This window comes from Lethenteron reissneri, chromosome 54, assembly GCF_015708825.2.
Source record: "Lethenteron reissneri isolate LAM-NWPU_2019-01 chromosome 54, ASM1570882v1, whole genome shotgun sequence".
Lineage (NCBI taxonomy): Eukaryota > Metazoa > Chordata > Hyperoartia > Petromyzontiformes > Petromyzontidae > Lethenteron > Lethenteron reissneri.
The window spans coordinates 1,998,261-2,020,662 of record NC_083832.1 but is presented as its reverse complement, the minus strand read 5'-3'; the positions used below and the strand labels follow the sequence as shown (position 1 = coordinate 2,020,662).

Sequence of the window (22,402 nt, the reverse complement as noted above, 5' to 3'; positions counted from 1 at the left end):
CCAGCACCACCACCACATATAGCGACACGAAGTCTGTTATTGTCAAGCGACGCAACACAAACAACACAAACAACAACAGTAACAGTTCAGTGGTCATCGTCGGATCAACTCGGGTAAACAGACTACACCAACACAAACACCACCACCAACCCGGCCACACCAACCATCACAACCACCACCACAACCACCACCACCACCACGATGGTCCGTTAAGTGGCCCCGGGGGGGAGCCAGGGACATCCCAGAACAAGCGACGTCGAGTTTCCGTGACGTGTGTGCCAAGCAGCTGGTGATTGACGTCGTGGAAGACCCGGTGAGGACAACGGTGACGACGACGATGATGGTCAGGGCTGGATTAAGTTATGGGAGGCAGGGAGGCCCAGGATGGTTCTACCACCACCACCACCCATGCCTAATGATGGTGAACCCACCCTTGATACTCACATTGAACAACTATAAACCATTTTTGTTTTATTTTACCGGGTACGGTAACCAACTGAGCGATTTGGCGCTTTCTCAGAAGCGACCAGCCCATCACCAATGATAGCTCAAGAAAGTGGCTCGTCACCGGCACCTGGAAATTCATCGCAAAAGGCAAATACTCTCAACGCCATGACGCTGAAAATGGAGGCAAAAAATAAAACGGCGGACCCGGAGGAGAAAAAAATCTACGCGGCCATGGAGAGAGAGAGACACTGCAAACTCCAGATATTTGATCTGTTTTTGTTTATTCTACCAGGTAAGGTCCCACGGAGCTGTGTAGCTCTTTCTCAGAAGCGACCTGGCAGAGTGGCCGATCATCATCATCATCATCACGGGGAAATTTACAGCAGCAGCCAAACACTCGTAAACGCCGTGACGTTGATTCTAAACGTGGAGGCAAAAAAAACCGGAGGTGCCGGACGAAAAAATCCACGCGGCCACGGGGAGAGCGAGAGACACCGCAAACTCCAGACAGCAGGCGTCGTCAGGGTCGGGATCGAACCCACGACCTCCTGCGTACCAGGCGAGGGAGTTAACGTCTCCGCGCACCCTCACTGATTTTATTATTCCACGTCCGGGTTTTAGTTGTCAATGGAACGGGTGGGGGGCAGCAGCGATCGTCACCACCCCTCCCCACCCCCTTTGCATCGGTGATCATCAAAAATACAGACGGCACTCACGCGCGCACACAGACACACACACACAGACACACACACAGACACACACAGACACACACACAGACACACACAGACACACACACAGACACACACACAGACACACACGGGCAGGCAGGCAGGCAGGTTCACCAAGACAGCATCCCCCGTATAGCCTTCACCAGACTGTTGGGGCAAGTGCTGTTAGCGAGCACCTATGAAGACCGGCACAGCACACGAGGGGGTGGGGTGGTCAGCACCACTCCATGGCCGCCTTTGTCTCCCCTGTGATGACGTCTACACACCGCACCAGGCGCTCATTTGAGGCCGAGTCGGCCTAGGGGAGGCCAAAGACCTGTTTAGATATTCGTCACCGACGTTGGCCACGAGCGGGAATCGAACTCGGGTCGCCGGGTTTCGCAGTGCGGTGTGTTAACAGCTGCGCCGCCGCTCCCCACTACACACGGCCAAAGACACAAACAACGAACACACACAAACATGGGCAGGCGCGTACACACACACACAACGTACAAATGTGAAAATACTAATTATTCTTCCTCTGTTGATCTATTGCATTGTGAGCGACACAGCAGGTTCGGCAGAGTCGGTCCACCTTTGTACAGAGTGCACGTCGCGTAGCGACGATCATCACGCGCGAGTGGGAGGTTTGATCTTTGTGCACACGATGGCAACGATGAGGGCGACGACGATGGTGAAGATAGTGACAATGGTGACGATGATGAAGATAGTGATGATGACGACGATGATGGTGTTAATGATGGTGACGATGATGGTGTTAATGATGGTGTTAATGATGGTGACGATGACGATGATGAAGATCGTGACGATGGTGATGATGGTGACGACGACGATGGTGAAGCTGAAGACGATGGTGAAGCTGAAGACGATGGTGATGATGACGATGGTGACGATGACGATGGTGATGGTGACGATGACGATGGATGATGGTGACGACGACGATGATGGTGACGACGACGATGGTGAAGATGAAGACGATGGTGACGACGATGATGGTGACGATGACGATGGTGACGACGATGATGGTGACGACGACGATGATGGTGACGACGACGATGGTGAAGATGAAGACGATGGTGACGACGATGATGGTGACGATGACGATGGTGACGACGATGATGGTGACGACGACGATGATGGTGACGACGACGATGGTGAAGATGAAGACGATGGTGAAGCTGAAGACGATGGTGATGATGACGATGGTGACGATGACGATGGTGATGATGACGATGATGGTGACGACGACGATGATGGTGACGACGACGATGGTGAAGATGAAGACGATGGTGACGACGATGATGATGGTGACGACGATGATGGTGACGACGACGGGGCTCCCACACTCCAGAACCAGACGCACGGGCGGGCGGGAGGGAGAGGCTCTACTCGTCACACGGCAATGATACCCCCCCCCCCAACACGGTGCACGTCGAGAGCGTGGGGTGAGCGAGGGGTGAGCGTGGGGTGAGCGAGGGGTGAGGGAGGGGTGAGCGTGGGGTGAGCGAGGGGTGAGCGTGGGTGAGCGTGGGGTGAGCGAGGGGTGAGCGTGGGGTGAGCGAGGGGTGAGCGAGGGGTGAGCGAGGGGTGAGCGAGGGGTGAGCGTGGGGTGAGCGTGGGGTGAGCGTGGGGTGAGCGAGGGGTGAGCGTGGGTGAGTGTGAGTGTGGGGTGAGCGTGGGTGAGCGTGGGTGAGCGTGAGTGGGTGAGTGTGGGTGAGTGTGAGTGGGTGAGTGTGGGTGAGTGTGGGGTGAGCGTGGGTGAGTGTGGGGTGAGTGTGAGTGGGTGAGTGTGGGTGAGTGTGAGTGAGTGTGGGGTGAGTGTGGGGTGAGCGTGGGTGAGCGTGGCTGGGAGGGGGGATGCGGTGCGCAGCGGCCGGTCGTCTCAGCGAGTCGACCTCCTGGCGGGAGCGAACTCTCCACGCCCCCTGCGACAGCCTCAGAAGCGCACCCAGCCTGGCACCATGGTGACGTCCATACCACTCAGCGGCGAATGTCGTCCTGTGGTGAAGGGGAGGCGAGCGAAGTTGCCGATGGGAATTTGAGAAGTCGTCTGAACACGGCAGTGCGGCGGTCCCTGCTCATTACGAATCGAGCGCACGGCTTGTGTCGTTGTTGATGCGTGATTAGTTTAAATTTGAACTCAACTGTGCACCATCTCTTGTTCCACCTACATACGAGAGACAGATCCCCCGTTGTCGCGTACACTGGGCTGCTGGGGCAAGCGCTGTTAGCGAGCACAAGGCCGGCACACGAGGCAAGAGTGGGGATGGTGTGTCCAGAATCACGCTCGGCCACCGTTATCTCCCCAGTGCTGATGTTTACACACCGCACCAGGTACTCAATGAAGGATAAGGCCGAGTAAGCCTAGAGGAGGCCCAGCACCGGATCAGGTATTTGATGATGGCTGTGAGCGGGAATTGAACTCGGGCTGGCAGGGTTCATAGCGCTGTGCGTTAACCGAATGCACGACCGCTCCACACGCACTTACGCACACACACACGCGTACACACGCACCTACGCATGCGTGCACTAACACACGTGAACGCACACACACACGCACGCACACAGACACACGCACGCACCGGCACACACGCGTGTGCTCGTGCCAAATCGGCAGAAATTAAAAACTTTCCAAGCCACCCCCCAGCAAAACGATTCAGCAGCCCCCTCCCCCCCCCCCTTGGCACATTTCAATTCACGAGAAGCCTCCTGCCCCCTCCCCTGCCCCCTCCCCCCCATCGACCAAATTTGTGAGCGTGGCCGGGAAACCGGAACCCCCCCCCCTCACCCACCCACCCAGCCGGCAGACCGTGGCAGGCCTGGTCCATCCGCAGCGAGGCGGCGCCGCCAGGGGCGGGGATCGGCTCCACGGACGTCGCTCGCCGGCGGTGGGTCCCCTGGCGGGTGGGTCCCCTGGCGGGTGGGTCCCCTGGCGGGTGGGTCCCCTGGCGGGTGGGTCCCCTGGCGGGTGCGGAACGCCCCGAGAGGAACCGAGAAAACTCGAGACGTGTCGCCGCTCTCCGTCGCCCCCGGCGAGGGACGTCTTCTGACGTTCCGCCCCCCCCACCGCCCCCCCCCACCGCCCCCCCCACCGCCCCCCCCACCGCCCCCCCCTACCGCCCCCCCCCACCGCCCCCCCCCACCGCCCCCCCCACCGCCCCCCCCACCGCCCCCCCCACCGCCCCCCGCTCCCCTTCGTCGTCACCGCCGTGCGTCGTACGCGGAGGTATGAGGGGGGGGGGGCGGTGGCGGCCCCCCGGAACTCGCAACACGCACAGCCCGCTCTCCTATAATGCCGCGTGTTGTTTTCACGACGCGGATATCTGGACGATATCACGCGGCGATGAATGTAACGAGGGAACGCGTTTCTTGTGCTCACGACGCGGATGTGCGACGCTCGCGAGTGCCGTAACGGCTGCAGCGGCGTGGCGGCGCCGGGCAGTGGGATGCTGCTAGATGCTTCCGATGATGCTACCCCACACGCGCAGCGCCTCAGTCTTTGTTCGGCCGTGCATTACACGCATCATGGAACTACCACCAACCGCGTTATAGGAGACACACACGCACGCACGCATACACGCACGCAGGAACGTAGGAACGCGTGCGTGCCGAAGGTTCGCCTTGTCGATGATTTTTCTTCTTCCAGGAAATAAAAAATGATAAAAACGCGATCCCAGCGACAAGCCCTCCACGAGACGAGGACACGAAGGGGAAAAACAAATCCTACGATTCAGAACCGAAGTTAAACTCAAATAGGTGGAAAAAAACTTGACGGAATTAAAACGTCAGACATTGATTGATGCGCGGTGCCGGGCTGATATTTGGGGTTCACGGAGATCCGCGGGAAGGGAGAGAAGATATTTGTGTCAAGTCTCCGTCCGTTGCTCCAACCACACCCCCCGGCCCCCGCTATCGCCAGCCCTTGGAAATTCCACATCTCTACGGAAAAAGGTGCCTCTCGATTGTGTCACGAGGGTAACGCGCACGCGGGGGTGGGCGGGGGAGGGGCGGGCACGTCCGCCGCGGGGAGACGGAGCGCCGAGGATCGGCTTCGCTGGCGCGGATCGCGAGCGAGACGGCTCGCCGGTCGCGAACTTTCCCCGCCGCCCACGCGACGACCCCGCAACGTCCCGTCCTGCTCACCGCCACCTCGTCGTTCAGCTCACCCCCCGCCACCCCCCCCCCCCCCCCCTAGTCGTCGGCCTCCCCCGGGCTCTTGGTGATCCTCTTGACGCCGCGCTTCCCCGTGGGGCCGCGGGGCTTGGCGAAGGCCGGCTTGTAGGCGTGCTGCTTGGGGTGCACCTCTTCGTAGAGGAACTCCTCCGTCAGCTCGTCGCGGTCCTCGATCTCGATCTGAGCGCACACACACACACACACGCACGCACACACACACATGAAGACGCACACACACACACGCGCACACACACGCGCACACACACGTGCACACGCGCACATGAAGACGCACACACACACACATGAAGACGCACACACGCAGACATGCACCCGTACGCGCACACACATGCACACACGCAGACAAAGACAAAAATATCCCCCGTGTAGCCTTAACAGACTGTTGGGGCAAGTGCTGTTAGCGAGCAGCTCCTATGAAGGCCGGCACGGCACACGAGGGCGTGGGTCGCCGGCACCACGCCCGGCCTCCTTTGTCTCCCCCAGTGGCGATGTTCACACACCGCACCAGGTACCCATTTGAGGCCGTATCAAACCTACGGGAGGCCCAGGACGGGGTTCAGATGATCGTCACCGGCGTTGGCCATGAGTGGGAATCGAATTCGCATTACCAGGTTCGCAGCAGGCTAACCGCTACACCCACCGCTCCACACACACACACGCACACACACACACGCACGCACGCACACACACACGCACACACACACGCACACACACACACACGCACACACACGCACGCACACACACGCACACACACGCACACACACACGCACGCACACACACACACACACGCACACACACGCACGCACACACACGCACGCACACACACACGCACGCGCACACACACACGCGCACACACACGCACGCACACACACACACGCGCACACACACACACGCACACAGACACGCACACACACACACACACGCACGCACACACACACACACGCACGCGCACACACACACGCACGCACGCACACACACGCGCACACACACACACGCACGCACACACACACGCACGCACACACACACACACGCACGCGCACACACACACGCACGCACACGCACACGCACACGCACACACACACACGCACACGCACGCACACACGCACACGCACACGCACACACACACGCACACACACACGCACACACACGCACGCACACACACACACGCGCACACACACACGTACACACACACACACGCACGCGCACACACACACGCACGCACGCACACACACACACACAAACACACACACGCGCAAGCTTCCAACCCCGCGCTGTAACTTGTTGTGCCGGCCTGCGGTGCGGCACGTCCGGGGCGATCTGCGTCATCGTCGCGGGAGCGTGTTCAATACGCGGATTGGATGCAACGCGGTCGAGCGAACGGAACCACGGTCGCACGCGAGACGCAATGATCGCTCGCTGTGACGGCTGCCTCGGCGTAGCATGGTCGTCATGGCACAGGGCGGCGACGACAAGATAACAACCACGGGTGTATCTCTGGCCATGACTCACACCCCCAGAAAGGGCATCTCACACACACAGGGGGTGCTCTCTCTCTCCTCATCCTCGCTCCCTTGCTCTGGTCTTCTCTCAATCTAACTGCGCCCTCTCGCTCGCTCACTCGCTCTCACTTTCTCGCTCTCCTCCACCCCCTCTCCATCACTTGCTCTGGCCTTCTCTCTGTAACCTGCGCTCACTCGCTGAGCGACTCTCACTCACTCGCTCACTCGCTCTCACTTTCAAGCTCTCCCCGCCTCCCCCCCGCCTCGCTCTCCCACCCTCTCGCCCGCCCTCACCTTGCGAGCGATGTCCAGGCCCAGCTTCTGCTCCACGGTGTCGATGAGTGGCCCCTTGCAGCTGGAGTAGAGCATCCGCTCCTTGATGCTGCACTTGTATCCGGGCATCGAGTAGATGAACACTGTGGGGGGCAGGGGAGGGGGAGGGCAGGTGGGGGGCAGTCGGGGGAGCGGGGGGGGGCACCAGGCCGCAGTGTTCACACGGCCGCTGGGAGCAGCGGAGCCAGGGGGATGGGGGTGGGGGGCCAGTGGGGGGGCCAGAGCCAGCCAGCTGGGGGGAGGGGCTGCCCAGGCTGTGGTCTGACTCTGAAGCCATAAACCCAGAACCCCCTGGGGGTCTAAACCCTGGAGGGGGAGGAGGGGGATGGGGACACACGGAGGTGGTGGTGGTGTAGAGTGGTGGTGGTGGTGTAGAGTGGTGGTGGTGTAGTGGTGGTGGTGTAGAGTGGTGGTGTAGAGTGGTGCTGGTGTAGAGTGGTGGTGGTGTAGAGTGGTGTAGAGTGGTGGTGTAGAGTGGTGGTGGTGGTGGTGTAGAGTGGTGGTGGTGTAGAGTGTGGTGGTGTAGAGTGGTGGTGTAGAGTGGTGGTGGTGTAGAGTGGTGGTGGTTGTAGAGTGGTGGTGGTGTAGAGTGGTGGTGGTGTAGAGTGGTGGGTGTAGAGTGGTGGTGGTGTAGAGTGGTGGTGTGTAGAGTGGTGGTAGGTGGTGGTGGTGTAGAGTGGTGGTGTAGAGTGGTGGTGGTGGTGTAGAGTGGTGGTGGTGGTGTAGAGTGGTGGTGGTGTAGAGTGGTGGTGTAGAGTGGTGGTGGGTTAGGGTGGGAGTGGTGGTGGTGTAGAGTGGTGGTGGTGTAGAGTGGTGGTGGTGTAGAGTGTGGTGGTGTTAGAGTGGTGGTGGTTGTAGAGTGGTGGTGGTGTAGAGTGGTGGTGGTGTAGAGTGGTGGTGGTGTAGAGTGGTGGTAGGTGGTGTAGGTGGTGGTGTTAGAGTGTGGTGGTGGTGGTGTAGAGTGGTGGTGGTGGTGGTTGTAGAGTGGTGGTGGTGGTGGTGTGTAGAGTGGGTGGTGGTGGTGTGGTGTAGAGTGGTGGTGGTGGTGTAGAGTGGTGGTGGTGTAGAGTGGTGGTGGTGTAGAGTGGTGGTGGTGGTGTAGAGTGGTGGTGGTGGTGTAGAGTGGTGGTGGTGGTGTAGAGTGGTGGTGGTGGTGGTGGTGTAGAGTGGTGGTGGTGTAGAGTGGTGGTGGTGTAGAGTGGTGGTGGTGTAGAGTGGTGGTGGTGTAGAGTGGTAGTGGTGTAGAGTGGTGGTGGTGTAGAGTGGTGGTGGTGTAGAGTGGTGGTGTAGAGTGGTGGTGGTGTAGAGTGGTGGTGTAGAGTGGTGGTGGTGTACAGTGGTGGTGGTGTTGGTGGTGGTGTAGAGTGGTGGTGGTGGTGTAGAGTGGTGGTGTAGAGTGGTGGTGGTGGTGGTGTAGAGTGGTGGTGTAGAGTGGTGGTGGTGGTGTTGGTGGTGGTGGTGTAGAGTGGTGGTGGTGGTGGTGAAGAGTGGTGGTGGTGGTGTAGAGTGGTGGTGGTGGTGTAGAGTGGTGGTGGTGGTGTAGAGTGGTGGTGGTGGTGTAGAGTGGTGGTGTAGAGTGGTGGTGTAGAGTGGTGGTGTAGAGTGGTGGTGGTGGTGTAGAGTGGTAGTGTAGAGTGGTGGTGGTGTACAGTGGTGGTGGTGGTGTTGGTGTAGAGTGGTGGTGGTGTAGAGTGGTGGTGTTGGTGGTGGTGCTGCGCCGCGCCTACCGGTGGACTCGAGGCGGTCCCCCTCGTGCGAGTGCGGGAAGATGAAGAAGTGGTAGCGGGCGGCGTTCTCCGGCACGCAGCGCGGCAGCTCGGCCACAGAGATCTGCTTGGCGTGCTCCAGGTTGATCGTCTCCTTGTCCAGGTCCACCGACTGCGAGCAAAGACAAAAGCCAACCCCGCCGGCCGGCCGATTTGACAACGCAGAACCCGCCGGACGAAGGTCCGATTGGCGCGGTTGGCCACGCACGCTGCGAAAGCTTCTGTTCCGACGCGGATACGCGACAAGCACCGACCGTGCCGAATTCTACTGCAGGGCGCGCACACGCACGGGCGAGTGGTCCGGCGCGAACGCCGAGGATCAGCGGGCACGCGGACACTCGCTCGCTCGCACGCTCTGACACTCGCTCGCACGCACGCTCTGACACTCGCTCGCACGCACGCTCTGACACTCGCTCGCACGCACGCTCTGACACTCGCTCGCACGCACGCTCTGACACTCGCTCGCACGCACGCTCTGACACTCGCTCGCACGCACGCTCTGACACTCGCTCGCACGCACGCTCTGACACTCGCTCGCACGCACGCTCTGACACTCGCTCGCACGCACGCTCTGACACTCGCTCGCAAGCACGCTCTGACACTCGCTCGCACGCACGCTCTGACAATCGCTCGCACGCACGCACGCTCTGACACTCGCTCGCACGCACGCACGCTCTGACACTCGCTCTGACACTCGCTCTGACACTCGCTCACACGCTCTGACACACGCTCTGACACTCGCTCAGACACTCGCTCAGACACTCGCACACACGCTCTGACACTCGCTCACTCGCTCTGACACTCGCTCACTCGCTCTGACACTCGCTCTGACGCTCTGACACTCGCTCTGACGCTCTGACACTCGCTCACTCGCTCTGACACTCGCTCACTCGCTCTGACACTCGCTCACTCGCTCTGACACTCGCTCACTCGCTCTGACACTCGCTCACTCGCTCTGACACTCGCTCTGACACTCGCTCTGACACACGCTCTGACACTCGCTCACACGCTCTGACACTCGCTCACACACTCTGACACTCACTCGCTCGCTCGCACGCTCTGACACTCGCTCATACACACACTCTCCACGCACGCCGGCCGAGACGATCGTCGCCGATGTTGGTGGCCGTGAGCGGGAATGGAACTCGTGTCCGCCGGGTTCCTAGCGCAGAGTAGCGCTAACCGCTGCGCCACCGCTCCCCACGCCGCTGCCTACAAACGTTTGTTCGCATCACCTGTAAGCGCACTAACAGAAACGGTCTTTAACCGGTTCGTACCGGTTTACTGCAAGTACAAAAAACTTTCTGGAGCGGTAAACACGACGCGTGTTACCACGGTGGGGGTGCAGCGGCGAGCATAAACCGCTTCTGTTCCTCACTAGAACTCCACCGGAATGATTTACTGGTCCCTGACTTTATGAACAGGTAACCGGTTCTTTCGCACCGCTCGTAAACAACCGTCCTAAATCGGGAGGTGCGGGGGAAGGACAACAAACTAAAACACGAAAAGAAGTTGAAAAATAAATGAGTTTTCATTCTCGGTTTAAAAGCGCATCGCTCCGGTGGCTTCCCAATATGGGAAGAGCGTTCCAGACGTCCGCAGAAGCGCATCTGTGAGCGCGCGATGTGGCATCCGTCTTTGTTCGATGGCCAGCCAAAAGGCGACGCAGCAGCGAGAATGACCAGAGTCCGATCGTCCCCACAGCACGGGGCTGTTGCCGCAAGGCGCTGGTGCCTTGAGCACCGACACGCGGCAGGCCGCAGCAGTTCCACAGCAGCGGCCTACGATGGTGGCCGTGCGATACCAAACAACTCATCTGCAGTGCAAATTCCCTGCTGACCGAGCAATCTTAAGAGCCGTGGCAGCAAAGATCCCCCGCATAGCCTCAACGGACTATTGGGGCAAGTGCTGTTAGCGAGCACCTATGAAGGCCGGCAACGGCACACGAGGAGATGGGTGGCCAACACCACGCCCGGCTGCCTTTGTCTCCCGAGTGGCGATGTTTACACACTGGGCACTCATTTGAGGCCGAGTCGACCTAGGGGAGGCTCAGGACCAGTTCAGATAATCGTCACCGACGTTGGCCGCGAGCGGGAATCGAACCCGGGTCGCTGGGTTCCGAGCGCGGCGCGCTAACCGCTACCCACACACGCGCACAGTTACACACACACACAGTAACACACGCGCACACACACAGTAACACACACGCGCACACACAGTAACACACACGCGCACACACAGTAACACACACACACAGTAACACACACACACACACAGTAACACACACACAGTAACACACACGCGCACACACAGTAACACACACGCGCACACACAGTAACACACACACACACACAGTAACACACACGCACAGTTACACACACAGTAACACACACACACAGTAACACACACGCGCACAGTAACACACACACGCACACACAGTAACACACACGCGCACACACAGTAACACACACGCACAGTAACACACGCGCACACACAGTAACACACACACAGTAACACACACGCGCACACACAGTAACACACACGCGCACACACAGTAACACACACGCGCACACACAGTAACACACACACAGTAACACACACATGCACACACAGTAACACACACACAGTAACACACACACGCACACACAGTAACACACATGCGCACACACAGTAACACACACGCGCACAGTAACACACACGCGCACAGTAACACACACGCGCACAGTAACACACAGTAACACACAGTAACACACGCACACAGTAACACACAGTAACACACACAGTAACACACACACAGTAACACATACAGTAACACACACAGTAACACACAGTAACACACACACGCACACAGTAACACACGCACACAGTAACACACACGCACACAGTAACACACACACACACAGTAACACACACACACACAGTAACACACATACAACAACCGCCATTCGCCACTAAGTGGCGGTGACGTCACCACGACGCTTGTGCCAGGCAAAGTGCACCTTGAGGCCACGTGAAGTGTCGAACGCCCGCTGGCAGGAGGTCACGGAGCAGACCCAGCAAGTGCCACGGGTCGACTGACCGAGATGACCGAGATGACTGGCAGATGCACCACCTGTGCCCCTTACTGTACCAACTTGCTGTGCTTTAGCCACCCGGCACTCCGCTCGTTGTTGTGAGCGTCGCTCCTCCGCCCTCTGTTGTTGTTGGAGGGCGACTGCCTCCAACTGCCCAGTAGCGTCCTTCACGAGCCTCCTCCACTGAGGCCGATCTTGACACCGCTGGTACCAGTCATCGGCAAGTTCACTCAGCTTCTTAGTTCTTTCGGTAAAGTCACGTAGAAGGGAAGTAATAAAATAATAAAAATAAAACATAATAAAATAAAATAATTCTCACGACGTTTCGGCTACAACGCAAGCAGCCGTCTTCAGGTGAAGAATGAGACAATGCCAAGCTAGGAGCTTATATATAAGCTGCGTTGGAGGTGGAGGAAAGAGCGCCTTAACAAAAGAATGTGCATGTGAAGAGGAATTTAGCATATTCATGGGAAATGCGTAGGAGGTGGGCGGGGGGGTTTCAAAGTCATATTATGCCCATGCATTATGCATAATGCATGGGCATAATATGACTTTGAAACCCCCCCGCCCACCTCCTACGCATTTCCCATGAATATGCTAAATTCCTCTTCACATGCACATTCTTTTGTTAAGGCGCTCTTTCCTCCACCTCCAACGCAGCTTATATATAAGCTCCTAGCTTGGCATTGTCTCATTCTTCACCTGAAGACGGCTGCTTGCGTTGTAGCCGAAACGTCGTGAGAATTATTTTATTTTATTATGTTTTATTTTTATTATTTTATTACTTCCCTTCTACGTGACTTTACCGAAAGAACTAAGAAGATGAATCCCTGCAGTCACGAAAGCTTTAAATCGAAAAAGTTCACTCAGCTCCACGTCCTCCTGTACCACATCACTCCATCTCTTCTCTAGCCCGTGCCGCGCCCGTTTAGCCCCCTCGATCCGGCCGAACAAAAGCTGTTTAGGCATGCGGTGGCTGGGCATGCGGGCTACATCACCCAGCCAACGCAGCCTTGCCTGCCAGAGGAGCTCACCGATGGGATATTGCCCAGATCTTTCAAGGATTTGTGAGCTCCTCACACAATCCAGCCTGGTTAAACCCAGGATGGATCGTAGGCAGGCCAGCCTAAATGTTTCCAAACGGCGAAGATGCTCCATTAGGGGGGTCCACGTTTTGCAAGCGTAGAGAAGGGAGGGAATGACCGTGGCCGAGAAGACCTAAAGCTTCGTGCGGAGCGACAGACCAGGTAGCTTCCACACAGCGTTACGCAACCGATGAAAAGATATTGCCGCTCGACTGATTCGGAGTGAGACCTCTGCTGATAAACTGGAGCCGGTCATAAGCACACTGCCCAGGTATGGGAAACTCTCCACTCTCTCCACAACTGCCCCATCACCGATTGGGAGTTGTGGGAGTGGAGTGTCTGATGGTACAAAATACCCAGGCAGGTGCTTCGTTTTGGTGGGGCTGATGGTAAGGCCCCACCTCTTAGTGGCACGCTCCAGTCTCAGCAGCAGCGTCTCCAACTCCTCTTCTGGATGAGCAGCTATTACCAAATCATCGGCATACATAACGTGGTTGACCAATAGGGAGCCATCCCTTGATCGCACGCGGGCGTCGATCAGCCTCCCATTATATCTGTACCAAATGGAAATTCCCCCGGTACAGCTATTGAAGGCTTCACGAACTACGCAGTCGACATAGATGTTAAATAATGTGGGAGCCAGAGGACATCCCTGTCGCACCCCAAAGTGTACAGGGAAAGGCTCCGACTCCCGGCCACGTAGTTTTACCCACACACACACAGTAACACACACACAGTAACACACACACAGTAACACACACAGTAACACACACAGTAACACACGCACACACAGTAACACACGCGACCACAAACGGCCGGCTCGCTTCTGAACAAAACCACGTGGGACTGATGAACTTGGACCGCCGTCCCGGCACCGACCGTTTTGACCGAACTGAAACGCGAGCGCCGCCGAGCCGGGCGGCCGCCGCGACGCGTCCACGCCCACGGGTTGCCCGCACCAGCTGCACGTAGTTGACCTCTCCCTTGCTGAACCTTTGCAGCGCCTGCAGCGCCCGCTCCTGGATGGGAAAGGAGACGCCCTGCAGCGTCTGCTGTTTGCTGTCCACGCTGATGTCAGTCTTCACCTGCACGGGGAGGGTGGCGTTGGACGGGGAGGGGGAGGAGAGACGGGGCGGGCCGCGCCGGGCGGGGTGATCTCACTCGCGCCGACTCACGCTGCTCTCCCAGCAGGGCACCACTGTGTGTCTGCTGTGCGTGGATGTGCGTGCCTGTCTGTGCGTGCGTGTCTTGTGCATGTCTGTGTGTCTGCTGTGCATATCTGTGCGTGAGTGGATGTGCGTGCATGTCTGTGCGTGCGTGTCTGTGCGTGAGTGTTTGCTGTGCGTGTCTGTGTGCGTGTGTCTGTGTGCGTGTGTCTGCTGCGTGTGTGCGTCACTGGGGAGCGGTAGTGTTCGGGGTTTGGCGCTGCGCTACGAACCCGGCGACCCGACTTCGATTCCCGCTCATGGCCAACACCAGTGACGAATATCTGAACTGGTCCCGGGCCTCCTCTCCTAGGTCGACTCAGCCTGAAATGAGTACCTGGTGTGGTAGGTGTGCGTCTCAGGTACTGTGCCGGTCTTCATGGCTGCTTGCTAACAGCACTTGTCCCAAGGCTCTATCAAGGGTACCAGGGGGAGCTTTGTCTGCGTGTCGCTGTTCCTTCCAGTGCCTCCCCATGCCTCCGAGTGTCTGGCGGTGTCTCTGCTCCTCCCTCCCTGTTCTTCGCTGCCTCCGTGTCGCTCCCGGCATGCCCTCATTCCAACCGCGTCTCCCCGTTCCTCTCGGTGCCTCGGTGTGCCTCCCCGTGCCTCCCCGTGTGCCTCCCCGTGCCTCCCCGTGTGTCTCCCCGTTCCGCATTGTTCCTTCCTGTGTATGGCCGCATCTCCCATTTCCTTCCCCACGCTTCCCCCCATCTCCCCGCGCCTTCCCACTCCTCTGCACATCACCCCAGCGCCTTCCCACTCCTCCCCGCGTCTCCCTGCCCCTTCCCCACTCCTCCCCGAGTCTCCCCTGCTCCTCCCTGCGTGTCCCCCGAGTCTTCCCCACGTCTCCCCGAGTCTCCCCACGTCTCCCCACGTCTCCCCACGTCTCCCCACGTCTCCCCGAGTCTCCCCTGCTCCTCCCTGCGTGTCCCCCGAGTCTTCCCCACGTCTCCCCGAGTCTCCCCACGTCTCCCCACGTCTCCCCACGTCTCCCCGAGTCTCCCCTGCTCCTCCCTGCGTGTCCCCCGAGTCTTCCCCACTTATCCCCGCGTCTCCGCCACGTCTCCGCCACGTCTCCCCACGTCTCCCCACGTCTCCCCACGTCTCCCCCCGTCTCCCCACGTCTCCCCGCGTCTCCCCACGTCTCCCCACGTCTCCCCACGTCTCCCCACGTCTCCCCGAGTCTCCCCGAGTCTCCGAGTCTGCCCCACGTCTTTCCCACGTCTCCCCACATCTCCCCACGTGTCCCCACGTGTCTCCCACGTCTCCCCGAGTCTCCCCCGTGTCTCTCCCGTGTCTCTCCACGTCTCTCCCGCGTCTCTTCCGTGTCTCCCCCACGACTCCCCCCCCCCCATGTGTCCCTGCGGCTGCTCTCTCACCTCGTTGAGCTTCAGCTTCTGTAGCTCGGCCTCGGCGGCCGTGAGGGGGTTGGGCGCGTTGCTCAGCTTGAGGTGCTTCTTGTATCCGGAGAGACTCACCTCCTCCTGTAGGTGAGAGGCACCAGTTCGTCACACACCGCGTACAACACAATTACCATCACATACAACTATTACACTCCACAATCACCATCATATACAACTACTATACTACTCATTCACCATTCTATACAACTACTATTCTGCACAATTGCCAAACACACAGTGGGCCTGTATAATTGGAGTTTACGTGTCTCTCTCTCCCCGTGGTCACGGAGATTTTTCACCGGGTCCTCCGGTTTTTCCCTCATCCACATTTGGAATCAACGTCACGCGTTTAAAGTACACTGGTACCTTGGTATACGTCGTTAATTCGTTCCAGAAGGTAGGACTTATACCGAAAATGACGTCTACCAAACGAATTTTTCCCATAAGAAATATAGGGAAAGGAAATAATCCGTTCCAGAGTATAAGAAATGATATTATATATGGCATATTATACATTAATGGGGTTGTATAAAATAACATAGACACCACTTATTACTAAAATGCATACAGAAATTAAAATAAATTGAAATAAAATGTAACATCACTTTACCTTGCTGAGAGGAGTTGATAGCCTACGAGGATGGTGGTGAGGAACGGGAGGAGTGGTGAACGGGGTCTACGTGGGTACGCGGTGACTCATCCCGACCCATACAAGTTCTAGCAAGCGCGTCGTATCCCAAGCAAGACGTCGTATCCCAAGACATTTTTTTCTCGTCAAAACACGACGTATACCAAACTCGACGTATTCCAAAGCGGTCGTATAGCGAGGTACGACTGTATTTGGCTGCTGTGAATGCCCGTGCGGTGACGACACAAGCCACCTCGTTGAGCTATCATTTGTGATCGCCGGGTGCGCTTCTCAAAGAGAGCTACGTAGGCTCTTTGGGCCTTTACCTGGTAAAATAAAAAAAGTTCAAATCAGTCCGTTCCAATAAAAGTCGCTGTCAAGAAACTGCCAGCACAGGTCTCTGTGAGTCCGAGTGAGTGTAGGAACCCAGAACCTCCGATTAGCACGGCTGGCTACGTACGGTACGAAAAGTTCAACACACTGTACATACATAGCCTCACGCAGAGGCCCACAGACTGACGCAGAGGCCCATAGACTTACCCATAGACCCATACTCACACAGACCCCATAGACCCATACTCACACAGACCCACTCACGCAGAGACCCACAGACTCACGCAGAGACCCACAGACTGACGCAGAAACCCATAGATTCACGCAGAGATCCATAGACTCACACAGAGACCCATAGACTCACACAGACCCATAGACTCACACAGAGACCCATAAACTCACACACACCCATAGACTCACACAGAGACCCATAGACTCACATAGAAACCCATAGATTCACGGAAAGACCCATAGACTCACGCAGAGACCCACAGACTCACGCAGAGACCCATAGACTCACGCAGAGACCCATAGACTCACGCAGAGACCCACAGACTCGCACAGACCCACAGACTCGCACAGAGACCCATAGACTCATACAGAAACCCACAAACTCACACGGAGACCCACAGACTCACGCAGATACCCATAGACTCACGCAGATACCCATAGACTCATGCAGAGACCCATAGACTCATGCAGACTCATAGACTCACACAGAGACCCATAGATTCACAGAGATCCATAGATTCACAGAGACCCATACTCACACACAGAGACCCATAGACTCACACAGAGACCCATAGACTCACATAGAGACTCAGACTCACACAGAGACCCATAGACTCACACAGAGACCCATAGACTCACACAGAGACCCATAGACTCACACAGAGTCCCATAGACTCGACCGAGAACTGTCGCGGATTGCCTGTGCTCCTTTCATGACGGTCGCCCCACCACAGCACGTTGCACAGGGCTCGTGTTTCCGTTGCAGTAACATCATCATAACAAAACGTACAAAAAATTGGTGTCTGAGTATACAGGGTCCTTATGCGAGTACAGGAGGCTCTCGGTTCGGCGTCAATGACGGGGAGGACAGCCGCGGATAATTATAAATCGCGGATGATTAAAAAAAAAATATCCATTTTCCGTGGATCTCTCTGCCAAAAACCACCAATATGGGTATAGATTACGTTTAAGGTGAGAACATTGAGTTTGCGCAGTAGGGAACACTTTCCTGCTCCCACACAGAAGGCTGTAAGTGGATAGCAGAGCCACGCCAATCAAGCGCCACCCAATGTTGTAAAAAATATGCAAATACAGAGACTCCTCTACTTACGAACATTGGACTTATGAACAGACATTGTCCGTATGTCCAGTTGCCCGTTCGGACCGAGAGTCGTAAATTCAACCGCCGCACAATAGATGGCGGTGGTGGCATCTACATTTGCAAAACGTGAAGAACCAGTGGCATCTACATCACACAAGAGATGATACAACTTTTAAAGCCATTCCCCGTGTTTAGTGTACACGCCGTACAACACGTTTGGAATCGACAGGAATAAAGTTGGACTTGCAAACAAATCGACTTACGGACAGACCTCTGGAACCGAACTCGTTCAAAAGTAGAGGAGACACTGTATTGTACTGCAGAGGCAATCGATGGGTTTCAGATTAACCGGAGCACCCATATTTGTTCGGTTTTAAGAACGCGAGACTTGTAATACACAATTCCAAGAATAACGACGCGTAACCGTTTTTAGATTATTAATTTGGGCTTGAGGGGGAAATAATCCACGAGTTGTTCATTCGTGTCTACACCTCAGGTGCGCGCGGTTAAATCCGCCAATCGGATAAACTGCACGCGGACAAATCTGGAAGTCTACCGTCTATGATGCTTCATGCGAGTCTATGGGTCTCCTCTATGGCTCCCTGTGTGAGTGTAAAGGGGGGTCCTCCCCGCCCCCCCCCCCCTTGCGTGAGTTTAGGGGTCTCTCCTCCACTCCGCCCATTGCTCTCTTGCCCAGTCTAGCCAAGACCCCCAAAAACTGTGGGTGCCATCGCCTTGCTCGGAAAAATGCTCGGAACTCTCCGTTTCTTTTTCTCGTTGCTTCAAAATTTGGCAGCAAAGGCAACAAGAAAAGCCGTGAAAGGCGAAAGAAATAATAATGTTAAATGGGAAGAGAATTACGCTCGCACACGCCACGCGTACGCACGGCTGGGAAGGCGACTCGTTGGTGTGAATCGGTTCGAAATGTCAAAAAATTCACCGTTCGCGATGAACGCAAATGAACACGGCAGCACGCGAGACGCACAATGCGAATGAGACGGTACAGACGGGACGGGCAATATAAATCAAGGGGTAAAAAACTGAGAATTGGCGACGAACCTTTACATTCCTGATACACACACGCATGCGCGAGCGTGCAAAGCCCTCGAAGACTTTTGTAACCCATCCCCTTGCAACATCGACACACAAGAGAAAACGTTACCCTGGGTAGCCGACACAGACCGCTGGGGCGAGTGCTCTCAGAGAAACACCTATGAAGGCCGACTTGGGCGCATGAGGTCGATTGGATGTGGCCGGCACCATTGAACTCGGGAGATGGGTGTTCGCGGCACGGTGTGCTAACCGCAGCGCCACCGCTGTTACCTAACGTCAACTGTTACGTAACGTGTGCACAAGCACACACACATGAATTACACGATTTATGGGTTAGAGATGTTAACTCCCTCGTCGCCTGGTATGCAGGATGGTCGTGGGTCCGACCCCAACCCTGACGCCTGTGTATGTAGAGTTGGCATGCTCTCCCCGTGGTCGCCTGGATTCTTCTCTGGGTTTTCCGGTTTCCCCTCTACATTTAGAATCAACGTGGGTTCAGAGTATTTGGCTGCTAGAAATGTCCACGCGGCGATAAGCCACTTCGTTGAGCTGCCGTTTGTGGCCAGGTCACTTCAGACAAAGGGCTATGTAGCTCAGTGGGCCTTGCCTGGTAAATCAAAATACAGTTCGTTCTCCTATAGCGCGGTATCTGCGTTCCTGAAGAACACCTCCTGATATAACTTAGGGTAAAGCACAGTCCGCGATAAAACGTGAGATGCGTACGCAGGCCGAACAAAGACTGATGTGCGTAGGCAGCATCTAGAAGCATCCAGCAGCATCCCAATGCTCTGTGGGGCGACGCTACGCTGAGGCAGCGACCGTGGTTCCGCTCACTCCATCGCCGTCGCAACCAATTTGGCATCCGCGTCACGACAAAAATGTTGTCCGCTATAATACATTGGCAGCGTTGACGTGCGCTGCTGTCACAGCCCTGCAAAGTGCGCAGCAACCGCCGACCCCCCCACAGGCCTTCAGGCCATGCTTCCACCCCCGCGTGAAAGCCGCCGTGTCACCCCATGATGATGCACCACCCCTGGCAAGCCCTGCGCCCTTGACCCCCCCCACCACCCAGTTGCCAGAACATTGCTCCCTGGACAGAAGCTCGCTTCTTCTCCTTCGCTCTGCTGTTCGGATAGGGAACCGCCTCTCTGATGAACACATTGTCGGGGAAATCACCGATTCTGGTGTTCAGGCCTTCGAATACCGAGCACACAGAGACATGGGACATCTCCTAACTTCACCACACACCTGGTAGTGAACCAATGATGATGCCGATTAGATGAACTAATGTCCGATATGCCTGCTGTTCACAATTGCACCCCAATGCAAAAAATCGATACGTCCAATTTCGCGCTTTTGAAAACAACACGAGTTACAGGAGAGGCAGAATGCAGTCAGTGAAGAGACTGAAAACAACAGACCACTTAACCGCCACGGTAGGCGTGCAAACGGATAGTCAGGTAGTGTGTTAAAGGCCTCCTATTGGTGCAGAGGCCTCAAAGCGGATTGGTTAGGGCCGGAGAATTGAACCAATTGGTTGAGAAATTAAAACGTAAAAGGCGGAGGGGGGGGGGGGAATCGAGGGCGGACTGCCGGGGAGACGTTTGACGATCGTTAGAGACGAGGTAGACGAGGGAAACGGGGGGGGGGGGGGGTCGAGGGATATAAAAGGAGCAGGAGTGGAAGGGGCGGCTGGAGAGAAGGTCAAGCATCGAGAAACGAAGAAGCCCGGGGCCTAGGAATAGCATTTGTATCTGCAATGAAGGGCTCTTGGACAAGCAAGGACGTGCGTCGACAGTCACCGCAGTAGCACGAAGTCACATAAATACATTTACAGAGTGAAGCTGCAACCCAAACGAACTCACTGCAGAGCTCATCTCACGCAGCTACACGCCCGGGCCGTCTGAAGCTGCGTCGATCGCAAACGCAGGGAAAGCTCGCGCACGCACACACACGTGTTCTGTGACGCTTTCCAACGCACGCTTTGTGTCCCCCCGGGGAAGGGGAGGGGCAGGGCATTTAATTAGCGGTGCTGGAAGCCGACGGGACGGGTGGCGGTGAGGGCAGGCGTGAGCTTGAACAGTCCCGGGCCGATCCGGCAAAATCCGCTCCACGGGCTGAAACCAGTCCGGCTATCGGCACCGTGTTCGTGTGTGTGTGACAAACAAAGTAGCTATGCTGGATTTCAGTGTTAATATTATATATATACAGGACATTCTACACTACATACAACTTAAACAATGAAATACTGCACGTGTATACATCATGCTGAGTATTCGAGATTGGTGGGAAGTACGGTGCAGAAAAAACAGAAACTTCTTAAAGCAGGATGTTTCAGCTCCTCTATTTATACAAATTTCATACAGCAAACAGATTTAAAACACTAAAAAACAAACAACACCTAACATCAATAATAGAGGTGTTTTGGTGAGATCGTGTAAATCTAAATGTGTCGTTAAACCCGCCACCCCCACCCACCACAGCCAATCAGCAAGGTTGTCACGTCAACAGAGCGTGCCACTTCAGGCTGTCGGCGCGAGCTGTAATTACTGGCAAAACGTCGCACTGGAATTGTAAATCTTGCAGGTGTTACTCTCCAACACACCGCTAAGTGCTGTGCTAGCAATAAATTGGCACGTTATGTTTACGTGACAAAAACCTAATTGGCTATGTCGAGGTGGTGGTGGTGGTTTAACGCCACATTTATAATTACGCCAGCTAACCCCAAAAAAGCCTCTATTGTGGGTTAGCTTGACCGTCTATAAATGGACGCGTTTGCCTGGCTCACGTCCCCCAGGTTGTAGGCAAAGCTTCGATCCAAGTGGCCAGTGGAACAGCAGCAGCACCACCCCACACTGAGGTTTCGTTCCGGATTGGATCATCCTTAGAGAGAGTTAGCGTGTGACAACCCTCCCCTCCCACCTCCTCCGCACCTCCGATGAGTACGGCTGGCTACATACGGTGGTGAGCGTACGTACCTACGTACCCCCACCCCTGCTTACGGACAGGGACAAGGTATAAAAAGTCCAATGATGTAGCTTCTAACCCTGAGCTGTTCGCCTTGTGGCATTGTTCCCTGGTCTGACACTGGTGAGACTAGGCCATAAAGACAGCTGTCTCTGGTCTAGGCCAGTTTCAAAGTCAATTCTATGTATTATCAGAGCATGTTTGTTGATGTGAACCCGATCCCTTGCAAAAGGTTCATATTTGGTGTTTGAACATCTGAACACCTCCTGTTTTATTGCCAGAAAGGTTAAACACATATTCTTATTTTTCATAAACGGACGACAGCCGACGCATAAACGCTCTCAACAACTTGCGTTG

General features: G+C 56.1%; 1 protein-coding gene across 1 annotated transcript in view; it reads right to left on the bottom strand.

Moving 5' to 3' along the window:
* Positions 1-4,344: 4,344 nt before the first annotated feature.
* Positions 4,345-22,402, bottom strand: part of LOC133356456 (twinfilin-2-like) — a 39,789-nt gene continuing 21,731 nt past the window's right edge. The window contains exons 5-9 of the mRNA XM_061573989.1: positions 15,708-15,812; positions 14,083-14,208; positions 8,926-9,076; positions 7,160-7,281; positions 4,345-5,528 (exon numbers count right to left, since the gene is read on the bottom strand). Of these exons, the coding sequence (XP_061429973.1) occupies positions 5,367-5,528; positions 7,160-7,281; positions 8,926-9,076; positions 14,083-14,208; positions 15,708-15,812 (666 nt within the window). The 3' untranslated portion in view covers positions 4,345-5,366. The remainder of the gene's footprint in view (positions 5,529-7,159; positions 7,282-8,925; positions 9,077-14,082; positions 14,209-15,707; positions 15,813-22,402) is intronic.